The 13,683-nt window shown below is 39.2% G+C and overlaps 1 protein-coding gene across 10 annotated transcripts in view; it reads left to right on the top strand.

The window, feature by feature from the left end:
- The window catches only part of fat3 (FAT atypical cadherin 3), a 657,225-nt gene that overhangs the window by 216,076 nt on the left and 427,466 nt on the right, over positions 1-13,683 (top strand). For all 10 annotated transcript variants that reach the window (XM_033022431.1, XM_033022433.1, XM_033022434.1 and 7 more), the window contains one exon: positions 9,660-12,977. In XM_033022431.1, the coding sequence (XP_032878322.1) occupies positions 9,677-12,977 (3,301 nt within the window). In that variant the 5' untranslated portion in view covers positions 9,660-9,676. The remainder of the gene's footprint in view (positions 1-9,659; positions 12,978-13,683) is intronic.

Genomic DNA, 13,683 nt, shown 5'->3' with positions numbered 1-13,683 from the left:
TGAGAACTGGGAGAGAGACACAAAAGAACCTTGTTATAAGCTGCAGGGAGGGTGGGAGAGGACGGTGTCTCTGATTAGAGTACAATCAGAAAAACAATGGGATAAACTATAAACAAGGCTATCTGCCCAATGAATGAATGGGAACATGGACAAAATAACCTGGGAGTTGCAAACTGTAGAGTAGGGAGACTGCAGGAAAGACTGGATGTGTCCTCTACACCCTGAGGAAAATAAAGGAGAAAAAAGGGGAGAAAAATAATCAATAGGCAAGCTGGCGATAGACACAAAAAGCTGGAGTAATGCAGCAGATTAGGCAGCATCTCTGGAGAAAAGGAATAGGTGATGTTTCGGGTTGAGACACTTCCTCAGTCCAAAGAAGAGACTCAACTGGAAACGGTCACCTATTTCGTTTCTCCAGAGATGCTGTCTGACCTGCTGAGTTACTCCTGCTTTTTGTGTCTATCCTCGGTGTAAACCAGCATCTGCGGTTCCTTCCGACAGCATAAACAAGCTGAGCCAGTTTCACAGATGGACAACTGATGCAGATAGAAATAAAGTTTCCTGAAATTGCAGAATTCTGTATCAAGTCCAGAAGGCTGCAGTGTATCATGAGAGAAAATGAGGTGCTGTCCCTCAAGCATGCATTGGGCCATGCCATGACAGTACAGGATTATGCAGAGTGGGATCTTGCAGCGGCAGATTTTAATATCGCTCAATAGATTACTCCCTGTAGCTGCCAAGTGGACTGCATGGTTAAGGAGAATGTCGTTATACACATGCAAGCTCTCCATCGGGGATCTTCAGAGCTTCTTCACAGATAAATCTTCATAACGCAGTCTTTTGATTAATATATTCTTCATTGTTGATGAAAAACAATAAGGTACATCCAAACTTCTTTCGACATACACTATAATCTTCATTGAACTCCAGCTTATCGCTTTAAAGGTTAGAAACCTCCTCGTGTCTCCATTACACTCCGCATGGTCAAAGTGTATGCCTTCCCCATGCTGGTCCAAAACTAAACTAAAAACTAAGCTCCTGCGCAAGAAACTTAGCTCCAAACACGCCCTAAAATACGTCATAAATCCCACCCACAATATAATGGGCAGTCTAAAATTTAAAGACACATGCCATCATTAATGACGCACAAAACAAGCCAAATGGCCACTACAGATGGTGAATTAAAGTGGCAGGTGAAGCTTGGGGTCACCCCTAGGAAGGAGCACCAGGTTTCCACAAAGCGGTAACCCAACCCTGTATTTGCTTTTCCTGAAGTGCATAATGCCAATGTTCAGAACCTGGCAGTTGAGGGCTAACCAGCCCTAGATGTTACAGCAGCAGCTCCTGTTCTGGCATTGCGATAGTTTCCAGCCATGGGAAAGTCACGAGTGGTCCATGACTCTGGGTTCTCAACATATTTTATGTTTAATCAAACAGACATGCAAGGTTGAAAATGCATTGCATGTTGTGCATCTTATAATATTGCACACCAAGGGCTTTGGTTAAAACTAGCCTGGATTGCATGAGTGAAACACATTTACACAGTGGGTTTTCTAGCCTAGCAAAACTAAAAGGGATTTAAATAGGCAAAATAAGCAATGACGCATTTGCATAATGTGCACATGATGGGAAAACAGCGAGAAAAGGAGTAAATCTTGTGGTGGATGTCCTCCCACTCGAAACACCGAGCAGGTGCAGTGAGCAGTTTCAACAGCAATTGGCTGTTGGCATTAATTGAAAGGAGTTTGGAGTTCAGAGACAAATATGTATGTCAGTAGTTATACTCGTAGTTAGTGAGATAATAATTGAAATATCACATGCAATTTTGGAGTGTTTCTGCAAAATAATGTACCTGCCTTAGAAACGCTGCAATAGAGCATTACTAACGATTGTTAGGTTGAGGTAGTTTATCTTTGGCAATATAGTGAGTGTAATGGCTCAATGATGATCAGACCAGCAGAATGAAGGGGGATCTTGAGGACAAACAGTAGATTCTTAGAGCATTTGATGAAGCGTTTGATTGAATTGAATTGAATTGAATTTAAATGGATACTGTACAATTATTTCCTAGCTCTAAAGAGGATAGAATGTGGAAACATTACTGTGACTAAGGCATCAGGTATTTAGGACTTGGATAAGAGCTGAAACCTTTTCACCGAGAAATATGGCTGTTCAATTGTTGAGTATATGCAAAACAGATCCAAAGCTTTTTGGATTTTGGGGTAATCAAGGAATATTTGGATATGGGAGGAAAGTGATTAAGATTGAGGATGTGTCATGACATGATTGAACGGTGGAGCATGTTCAAAAGATTGTATGGCTTGTGCCTGTTACTAAATCCTGCATTGCAAGTTGATCTAGTTCATCTTAAATCAATCCAACCTGGACAGGTACAACTTCACAGGGGTGACGAGAAATGAAAACCATTTGTTCAGGAAGATTAGGAAAACCATCAGTGGTGCTCTGATCAATTATTGTCTTATTTTACTAGAAATCACAATCCCTGAATTTTCCACCCAAAAAATAAATACATTCCGAAAGATACTACAACTGTCAATCTGAACTGTAGATCAGTCTGAAACGTCACCCATTCCTTCTTTCCAGAGATGCTGCCTGTCCTGCTGAGTTACTCCAACATTTTGTCTATCTACAACTGTCAACTTTGAATTTTTAATTTTTTTTTAAAATTCTTTATTTCGAACAGAATAAAATAATAAAAAGCAAGTGTGAAACAGCATACAAAAAACAAAACAAGAATATTTATGAAGTGGCATAAACAATATCTATAAATAAATGAAATCGTATGAGTCCGAAAAGGAGCAGGAAGAAGCCAAAGCTTATTAATTCCCACCCCTTATTCAACTGCTTATAATTATCTTATACAAATTTAGCAGCTATATGTACACCATATGTACACCAGCAGCTATATGTACACCAAATTATTTACATTTATACACTAATCAAATATTTACAAAGCCATACAAAAAAGAGAGAAAAAAATAAAAAAGAAAAGAAAAAACCCTCATATACTATACAGTATCTTAGTCATATATACAACCCATCACCCTATAATCACCCTTCCCAATACAATCAGTATAACAAATATCCCACTCACAATCACCTATCCTCATCCCAATATCCTTTAAAAAAAGTGTTTTTGTACATCTTTTTAAACTGAATTATGTTTGTGCTAAGTTTTATCTCCTGTTCCAGACCTCCACAAATTCACACCACAGATTGCTATGCACATACTTTTAAGAGTTGTTCTGACATTGAGTTTTTTTTAATTAAGTTCCCCTCTCAAATTATACCCACCCTGTCTTTCCATAAAATTGGTGTTAATGCAAAGTGTTAATGAGTCTCCCTTTTGTTTTAGCTAATATAAACAATTAGTTTAGTTTAGGTTAGAGATACAGCAGAGAAATAGACCCTTCAGCCCACCGAGTCTGCATTGACCAGTGATCCCGATACATTAGCACTATCCCACACACTAGGAACAATTTACAATTTACAATTTTACCAAAGCCAACTTTTACCAACTTACAAACCGGTACGTCTTTGGAATGTGGGAGGAAACCAGGGGCACTGGGGCATGGAGAAAACCCACACGATAACGGGGAGAATGTACAAACTCTGTACAGACAGCACTCGTCGTCAGGATCGAACCCGGGTTTCTGTCGCTGTAAGGCAGCAAGCAACTCTACCGCTGTACCACTGTGCCGGCCATTTAAAATGTGGATATTTCACATATATGGACTGTGGGTTTGGAAAGAGATTGCATTATAACTGCATCATGTTGTTACCAAATTGGGAAAGAATTGAAATAGATAAAGGACTAAAATAATTACATTCATGAAATTACTAACTAAAATCTTCATTTAACTACTTAGCACTGCAAATAGAACTATACAAAGAATGCTCCACAACACAGGTTCTCCTTACTATTAAAAAGAATGGAAAGTTTTGTGCCATCTATATTATTTATAATCCAGCATCTGTCTGAAACTCAATGTGTAAGAAAGAGCTGCAGATGCTGGTAAAATCTAAAGTAGATGCAAAGTGCTGGAGTAACTCAGCGGGTGAGGCAGCATCTATGGAGAGAAGGAATGGGTGACGTTTCGGGTCGAGACTGAAGAAGGTTCCATAGATGCTGCCTCACCTGCTGAGTCACTCCAGCATTTTGTGTCTACCTGTCTGACACTCAGTTCAGTCCAACTTTCATCATCACGGACAAATGTACAAATTAGTAGTTGCTTTGGAGGCAACAACACAGGTTCATTGGAGGCAACAATGACAGGTTCATTGCCTTCTGACTCATTGAAATGGAGAAAGGTTGAATCCACTAAGTCCGAGGCCAACAATTAATTCCTGAACTGTGACTTTGATGTGACGCCATTTAAAAAAAAAGAAACCTACTATATATAGCATGCTTGAATAGAGATGTTCATAATCACAGAAAGTTTTCATGTGATAACTAAAAATTAAACTCTTTCTAGTCACAAAGGGGTCAGGAGCAGAGAGAGAGTGAAATTAATTTATCTGAAAAGCTAGAGGCACGATGTGAATGTCTTTCACTATCAGTGCTTTCGAATCATATTGTTATATACATGGAAACAAACTTGTCCATGCCAACCCATTTGCCTACATTTGCCTCACATCCCTTTAAACCTTTTTCTATCCGTATACCTGTCCAAATGTATTTTAAACAATATGATTTTACCCATCTCTGTGAATTCCTCTGGCAGCTCATCCTACCCAGATTTAACTTACAAATATATAGCACCTCTCATTTATCTGAGTTAAAATCTGTTTGTCATTTCTCGGTCCTTATTCCTCAGTTGATCTAGATCTGGTTGTAACTTTCTTCTTTCCATCCACAAGTTTACCAATCATATTAACAACATTGTCATCGAAATCTTTACCATAGACGCATAACTACAGTGGGTGCAACACTGACTCCTATGGCACATGGCTGGTTGTAGGCCTGAAAACTAAAAAAACACCTTCTACTACCACCCTCTGTATCCAAGTAGCTGGCTCTCTCTGGATTCCACATGTTCTAACCTTCTGGATCAGCCTACCATGCAGGACCATAATTCTATTGATGTAAAATAGTTATGTAAAAAGATAGGACTGGGCCACAAGTTAAAGTCTTAAATTGGAACTTGTCAAAAGCTTTGCAAAAGTCCATGTATACAACCTCTACTACCTGGCTCTTGTCATTCCTCGTTGTCATTCCTCTTTAAGGATAAGGGGGAAATCTTTTAGGACCGAGACGAGGAAAACATTTTTCACACAGAGAGTGGTGAATCTCTGGAATTCTCTGCCACAGAAGGTAGTTGAGGCCAGTTCATTGGCTATATTTAAGAGGGAGTTAGATGTGGCCCTTGTGGCTAAAGGGATCAGGGGGTATGGAGAGAAGGCAGGTACAGGATACTGAGTTGGATGATCAGCCATGATCATATTGAATTGCGGTGCTCGATGGGCCGAATGGCCTACTCCTGCACCTATTTTTTATGTTTCTATGTCACCTCTTCAAGAAACAATCAAATCCATGAGACATGATTTATTATGCACAAAGCATTGCTGACTATTCCTAATCATTCCTTGCCTTTCCGAATGCAGGTTGATCCTGCTTTTTGGAATCTCCTTCAATAAATTTCCCACCACTAATGTCAGGCTCATTGCCCTGTAGTTCTCTGGCTTCTCCCTGCAGTTCTTCTTAAATAAAGGCACGCATTATCCAACCACCAGTCTTAGGGTACCTCAACTGTGGCTATAAATATCTCTGCCAAGGCCTAGATTTCTTCCTTAGCGTCTCACAATGCCCTTGGATGCACCTGATCAGTCCTTGGAGATTTATCCACAATGATGTGCTCTCAGACTGCAAGCACCCCTTGTAATGTGGGTGTGTTTGGAGACATCACTATTCCCTTCCCTAAAGTCCCTAGCTTTCCTGATTTTCCAATAAGTGCAGATGAGATATATTCATTTACAACCTTGCCCATCTCTTGTGGCTCCATACAAGTGATCTTTTTTATCCATAAGGGTACAATTCTCTCTAGTTACCTTTTCCCTTTTGTATACTTATGGAATCTCTTAGGATTCTCCGTTACATTACCTGTCAAAGCCATGTCGCGTCTATTTGCCCTTCTGATTTCCTTCTTAACTGTATTACTGCATCCTCTATACTTCTCAAGGGATTTGCTTTATCCCAGTTATGCTTCCTTTTGCTATCCTTGCCCTTCACTAGCAGAAAAAAAATGAGGTATGCCCCTGATCTCTCCCTAACTCATTTTTAAATGTTTCCCACTTGTCTGATGGTACTTTCTCTTGCAAATAGTCTCTCACATCAAAATTTGCAAGTTCCTGTCTAATGTCATCAAAATTAGCCTTGCCTGAAATTAGGACTTTAACTTGTGGACCAGTCCTGTTTTATTCCATACCTGTTTTGAATTAGTAGCATTGTGATAATTAGTCCCAAAGTGTTCCCACACTGACACTTAAGTCTTTAAGAAGGAACTGCAGATGCTGGAAAATCGAAGGTACAAGAAAATGCTGGAGAAACTCAGCAGGTGCAGCAGCATCTATGGAGCGAAGGAAATAGGCAACGTTTAGGGCCGAAACCCTTCTTCAGTCTGAAGAAGAATAGATGCTGCTGCACCTGCTGAGTTTCTCCAGCATTTTTGTGTACCTTCTGACACTTAAGTCACTTGTCCAATCTCATTTTCCTTTAGCAGGTCCAATGTTGCCCTCTCTCTAATTAGGCCAACAGCATATTGCCTGTGAAAAGTTTATTAGACATACTTAACACATTCTGTCCCACCCAAGCCTTTAGAATGATGGCAGCCAGGCAATATAACCCAAATATTCTTAGTTACCTGTGATATGTTGCATATTTGCTCCTCTAATTCTCACTGACTATAGAGGGACCTACATTGCAATCCAATCAAAGTGATCACCTCCTTATTTCTGAGTTCCACCCCAGGTAGCACGATGTTCCAAATGACATCCTTCTGTATTTTAACAATCTATGATTTTACGAATAAAGTAGTTTTGCACAACCTTTCACACCAGTTTGAAAAACCGATGACATGGCACTGTTTCAAAATGTGTGTATTCCAACCAGAAGTGTGAGAGTTGAAATGTTTCATTTAACTCAGTCTATCAGTGTTACTATTATGCTGACACTTGCTATTACTACAGCACCGCATCAACTCTGTGCAACTGCAATAGGGACAATGTCTGGCAATCTCCCAGAACTAAGAACTGCAGTGGGAATTGTGCCAGTCAGTGACTGTGTAGCAGGGAAACTAGTAGGTGAATTAAGGCAGCAGTGCTGGATATGATGATTGTAAAAGATTTATGCAAACATGTTTTGGATAAACCTGTTCCTGGAAAATTTGAATAGGTAAGAAAAGAACATTTATGCTTGAAATGTATTGGTGATGATCTTTTATTTCTCCAGAAGAGAAGTAGCAAAGTAAATTCTCTTTTGTGAATAATAAATGTATTCAATGTGTGCAGACTGGAGGTCAAAGTCCTATTGTAATTCAAAACTGCTTCATTTCCCCCTCTTCATTTGTGTTTGCTATAGTGTAAACATAGGTTACCAATTAACTATATCCTTTTACAAAATGAAAGTGGATAGTTTTAATGTCACCGGATAATTTTCATAGTTTAGTGTAAATGAGTTATTTGCTATTGTAAGTTGTTTCTGAGTATGAGAAAATTCAAGCATATTTAAGATACTTGCAAAGTGTGTTGTAGGGAGATTGGGTAAGGCAACTTGAGATATTGCATCTTGATGAGAACTAATGGGCTGAAGGATTTTCCTTATTTTAACGATCTCATGATCTGTTGCTGGCTAAGCTTACCTAGTTCTCTATGTTTGATTATTTCAGTCACAGCTTTTGAAGAAAACTATGTTTTGAGCACGATAGACACAGAATGCTGGAGTAACTCAGTAGGTCAGGCAGCATCTCTGGAGAGAAGGAATGGGTGATGTTTCGGGTCGAGACCTTTCTTCAGACTGAGAGTCAGGGGAGAGGGAGATACTGAGATAAGGAAGTGTATGGTGTAAGAACAAGACATCAAAGGAGGTGGAGGTCAAGGAAAATGTAGAATAGATCATTGTTAGCTAGGAGAAGGTAATAACAAAGCAAATAGAGATAAAATGTAATCAGGGACAGTCAGACTGGTCGGAGAACTGGGAAGGGGAGGGATGGAGAGAGAGAGGGAAAACAAGGGTTACTTGAAGTTAGAGAGGTCAATATTCATACCGCTGGGGTGAATACCAGTGTTTTGAGCAATCCATATAAACTTAATGAATGAGAAATTACCAAGTAACCAAAAAATATTTTTTAACATATGCCTTAGTTAGGTAACAAACTGTAACTGGAGTACCAACATATCTTTTGCACTTTGAAAGTAAATAATTACATTTTTTAAAAGATTAATTCTAACAGCTGCAATATACACATGAAAAACATGCCACAATTAACTGCTCCTATAGATAAAATGAATGGAGAACCTGTAACTAAGACTGACGTGTCTAGTCAATGCCATCAGGAAAGCATCAGTTATTGTAAAACACTGATATAAAGCAAATTTAATAATGAACAAGGTTAGTTAATCAATGAGGGAGTAAAACTGATGCCAGCATGATGTCTTTCAAATAGTTACTTTGTAAAGAAAAAATGTTCTGGCTCCTAAACAATGAGTGAGAATTATTGCACGTAATTCTGCTGAATGAACTGATATAATAGAGCACAAGATTGCATTTGCCACTTCAAGTATTCAAAATGAAGTGTAAAATATTTGCTATTTTTCCATTTTATTCATGCCATTACTTCCATTGTTTATTGATCTAAACCAGTTGTTTTCAACCTTATTGATTGAAAGTTGCACACGTTCACACTGTCAGTATGTACCTCTCCCTCCCGCCCATAAAGAACACCAAGTGACATAATGGGCAGCATTAAGGAGTTGAGGCTTCCAGGGCACTGTAAGCAACCCCACAATTGAGGCAATAGCATATTGAGCGTAGTTTTAAGTTATACTTTCAAAGTGAACTTTTTAGCTACAATTGTATTAAAATAGAGTGGCTTTTCCCATAATCTTTGGTGGCTTCAACCCCAAGTTGATAATCAATGGTCTAGCTTATCCTTCTATTGTGATATTTATCAGATAATTTCAGCATAATATGTTTGCTGAGGGTTGCAGCAATATTTTAAAAGAGTTCACACAATGAATCTGAAAAACCCTACAAAATGAATCTAGAAATAGGTATCATCTCACTTCGAATTGGAACTGCATTGAGGAAAAAAACATGTTTTTTTTCCATAAAACATTTTTTTCAAAACTACATAAATTATCAACGAGCTATTCCTGTAAAGGCTAGTGTACTGGTTTAGATAATATTTACAACGTGGGATTCTGTTGAACATCCCAAAATAATTAAAAGACTTTTCACCCCACCGTGAAAACACTTTTCCCAAGCTGAATAATCTTATTTTAAATGAGTAAGTAATGGGTCATCAGCCGAAAATTCTTGCTCAGGATATCAAGGTTCGATGCAGAAATAAGGTTGTGGAGAGAAGGATGATTATTGCATAACCAATGATTTTGTAACTTTTTTTTCCATCTCTGACTGTTAGAATGCAAGAATGATGGGATGGATCTAATGATGGGCTTCGGGCCAGGCTTGGCGCTGTCCTTCCTCTGCCTCGTCCTCCTGCTATTCCAGCTGTTTGGCTCCAGTTGTCAGGGTCGCCAGATTCAAGAGCCAGTGGTGTCCGCAACCTTCCAGTTTACCCACTCAATGTACAATGCTACAATTTACGAGAACTCTGCTGCAAGAACCTATGCCAACAGTCAAGTTAAAATGGGAATACATGTGACAGATCCATCGTGGGACATTAAATACAGGATTATTTCTGGAGATGAGGACAGCTTCTTCAAAGCAGAAGAAATTTTACTTGGAGATTTCTGCTTCCTTCGGATTAGGACTAAGGGAGGGAATTCTGCCATATTAAACAGGGAAGTACAAAATCACTATTTGCTCATTGTGAAAGGCACTATCAGAGGGGAAGCTATGGAGGCATGGACGAAAGTGAATATACAGGTTTTGGATATGAATGATTTACGGCCTTTGTTTTCTCCAACTACATATTCTGTAACTATTCCAGAAAATACACCTCTAAGAACAAGTATTGCACAGGTGACGGCAACAGATGCGGACATTGGATCAAATGGAGAGTTTTATTATTATTTTAAAGATAGAGTTGACATCTTTGCTGTTCATCCAACTAGTGGAGTGGTTTCTTTGAGTGGCAGATTGAATTATGATGAGATAAACCAATATGACTTGGAAGTTTTAGCAGTGGATCGTGGAATGAAACTTTATGGGAACAATGGAGTTAGCAGTACTGCAAAACTAGTCATTCGCATTGATAGAATCAATGAGCATGCACCAACTCTAAATGTGGTGACTCACATTCCTTCCTTGATGGACAATAATCCTACCTATGCTATTCTCACAGTGGATGACCTGGACGATGGAATTAACGGGGAAATTGAATCGGTATCCATTGTAGCAGGTGATCCTTTAGAGCAGTTCCATCTCATTCGGACCGGATCATCTGGCAGAGAGTTTGGAATAAAGGAAGCAAAGGAAATATACTGGAAAGATTTTCCCTATGGCTCCAACCTTACCCTTCAAGCAAAAGATAAAGGAGTCCCTCAGAAATTCTCTGCAGTGAAAATAGTACATATTAGAAATGGGGATGAAGATGAAAACCAAGTGATGTTTGAAGAAGATCTCTATGAAGTGGAATTGAATGAATTTGCTCCTCCTGGAGCAGTGGTAGTTGTTGTTAAGCTGAAGCCAGAGCCATCAAATGTGGAATATAAATTAAGTGCAACTGAAGATGCTCATCTCTTCCACATTAATTCTCGGACTGGTCTGATCACAACGACACAGCACATAAGCACCCTTGAGAGAGAACACTTTGTGTTAGAAGTGGTGAGTAATGCCAATGACATCAAAGTACGTGTCATTGTAAAGATCGAAGACGCCAATGATCATGCCCCAGAATTTCAGCAGCTGTCCTATGAGGCATTCATCAATGAGAGCATGCCGATTGGTAGCAGTGCGTTAGTTGTTTCTGCCATGGACAAAGATCAAGGAGAAAATGGATACGTAACATACAGCATTGGCAGTCTGAATTCATTACCTTTCACAATAAACCAGTTTACTGGCATCATCAGCACAAGGGAACCATTAGATTTTGAGTCCTCACCTCAGAGTTACAGGTTTTCTGTACGTGCCTCGGATTGGGGATCACCCTACCGATGTGAGACTGAGGTAAATGTGACGATATTTATAGATAACATTAACGACAATAAACCCCTGTTTGAAAAAGTGGACTGCCGAGGCATGATTTCCCAAGAGTTCCCTGTCGGCGAACAAATAACTGCTGTTTCAGCGATTGATGTTGATGAGCTGCAATTGGTAAAATACACAATCATTTCAGGGAATGAGCTTGGATTCTTTGAGCTGAATCCTGACTCTGGCGTACTTTTCTTAACAAAGCCATTGGATAGTGCAAATCCAAACAATGGTTTTTTTTCACTTCAGATAACAGCCTCGGATGGGGAGAACTTAGCTGATCCGATGTTCCTTAACATTTCTCTGGTGCATGGTAAATTGACCGCGAAGGATTACATCTGCAAAGAAACGGGAGCTGCTCAGAAATTAACAGAAAAGCTACTGAAAAGGGCTAAAATAAACACCAAATCAACAATGGAAGACTTATTCCTCGACCTCTACTCGATTAATAGGCAATCCCCAGAGTTTGATAAATCCTTTCATTCGGAAATAGATGTTAAGGAAGATCTTCCAGTTGGTGGTACTGTTGTTAAGATCACAGCGTCTGATACGGACAGTAGCTTTAATGGAAAGGTAGTGTACACCATTTCTGACGGCAATGTGGATAGTTGTTTCAATATTGACATGGAAACCGGATGGATAACAATTCTGATGCCTTTGGATCGTGAGTTGACTGAGAACTACATTCTGAACATCACAATTTATGACTTGGGATCTCCCCCAAGGTGTGCCTCGAGACTCCTGGTTGTCCATGTCCAGGATGCTAATGACAACAGGCCTAAGTTTCTGCGAGAGAGTTATTCCGTCAGCATTCCAGAAGATACACTGATCGGTACAGAAGTAGTTCAGATTGAGGCCACCGATAAAGATCTGGGTCGAAATAGTGAAATAAGTTATACACTATTAACGAGCACTCACATGTTCGCTGTTAACTCTTCAACTGGTGTCGTTTATGTGACTGGATTGCTTGACCGGGAATTAATTCCAAATTGTATATTAAAAATAGAAGCCCGTGATCAAGCTGAGAGTGGTCAGCAGCAGTTCTCTGTGGTGGCACTGAATGTAATAATTGCTGATGTCAATGACAATGCTCCTCTTTTCGTTCCTTCAAGTTACTTTGTTAAGGTACTCGAAGATATGCCCGTCAGTGCTGTGGTCATGTGGCTGGAAGCTCATGATCCTGATCTTGGCTTAGGTGGCCAGGTACGCTACTCTTTGGGAAACGATTACAATGGCAAGTTTGAAATTGACCGAACCAGTGGAGCAGTGCGACTGTCAAGAGAGCTAGACTTTGAGAAGCAGCAGTTCTACAACCTGACAATTCGTGTTAAAGATAAAGGGCGGCCGATATCCTTATCTTCAACGTCATTTATAGAGATCGAAGTGGTTGACGTGAATGAAAATCTGTATGCACCACGATTTACAGAGTTTGCTAAGATGGTATCCGTGAGGGAAAATGCGGCAATTGGTACAACAGTTGTGCAGGTGATGGCCAAAGATAATGATGAAGGAAGGGATGGAGAGGTACAGTACTCCATCCGGGATGGTAGTGGCCTTGGACGTTTCACTGTCAATGAGGATACAGGTAGGACTGTGCAGGTCAAAGATCTTTGACAATTTGCTTTGTATGTGATGTAAGATCTGAAAGATTTATTTCATGGTTAACTTAAATAAAGTTTGTAATTGGCATAAATATTCAAATATTTGTATGAAATATTTAAGTAATCCTGTTTGTCTTTTGTAAATTTTACTATGAATTGCAAAGTGTACCAGTCTAAGTTATACATTAAAATCGTGATCAGATTGACACTATTTAATGTTCTTGTATTTGGATGATAAATTAGTTCAAATAATACAGATGTCTAGTTAAAAAATCAAGAGCATATGACATTTTAGTAAGTTCCCATTTATTTATTTATGTAGTTAGACTATTAATTCTTGAAAATATTTTGATGGTAGTGGATGTTTGTTCATGATTATACTTGGTGCGTATTTATTACATTTACTAATTTTTCAAAACTGCTTTGTTATGGGTAGTGCACTGTAGAGTCAACTGCTCCGTACTAAGTATTTCTGATTGTAACCCAGGATGCTGTAATACAACACACATAGAATTTCAAAAATACATTCAGTAGAAAAGAGAAACACCTCCAGTCTTAGGTGTCCTCAAAATCCGTGCAAGTCTGTGGTGTGATACAGAAGATTAAACAAAGCTTGCAATGCTCGCTCAAGGCTTATCTGACATGCTAGGTATTATGCACGCATATGTTTTTTTTGTAAAATGTTTTTTC

This window comes from Amblyraja radiata, chromosome 6 (genome assembly GCF_010909765.2).
Source record: "Amblyraja radiata isolate CabotCenter1 chromosome 6, sAmbRad1.1.pri, whole genome shotgun sequence".
Lineage (NCBI taxonomy): Eukaryota > Metazoa > Chordata > Chondrichthyes > Rajiformes > Rajidae > Amblyraja > Amblyraja radiata.
Note: the sequence above shows the minus strand (reverse complement) of the source record. Positions and strands in the feature narration are given on the sequence as shown.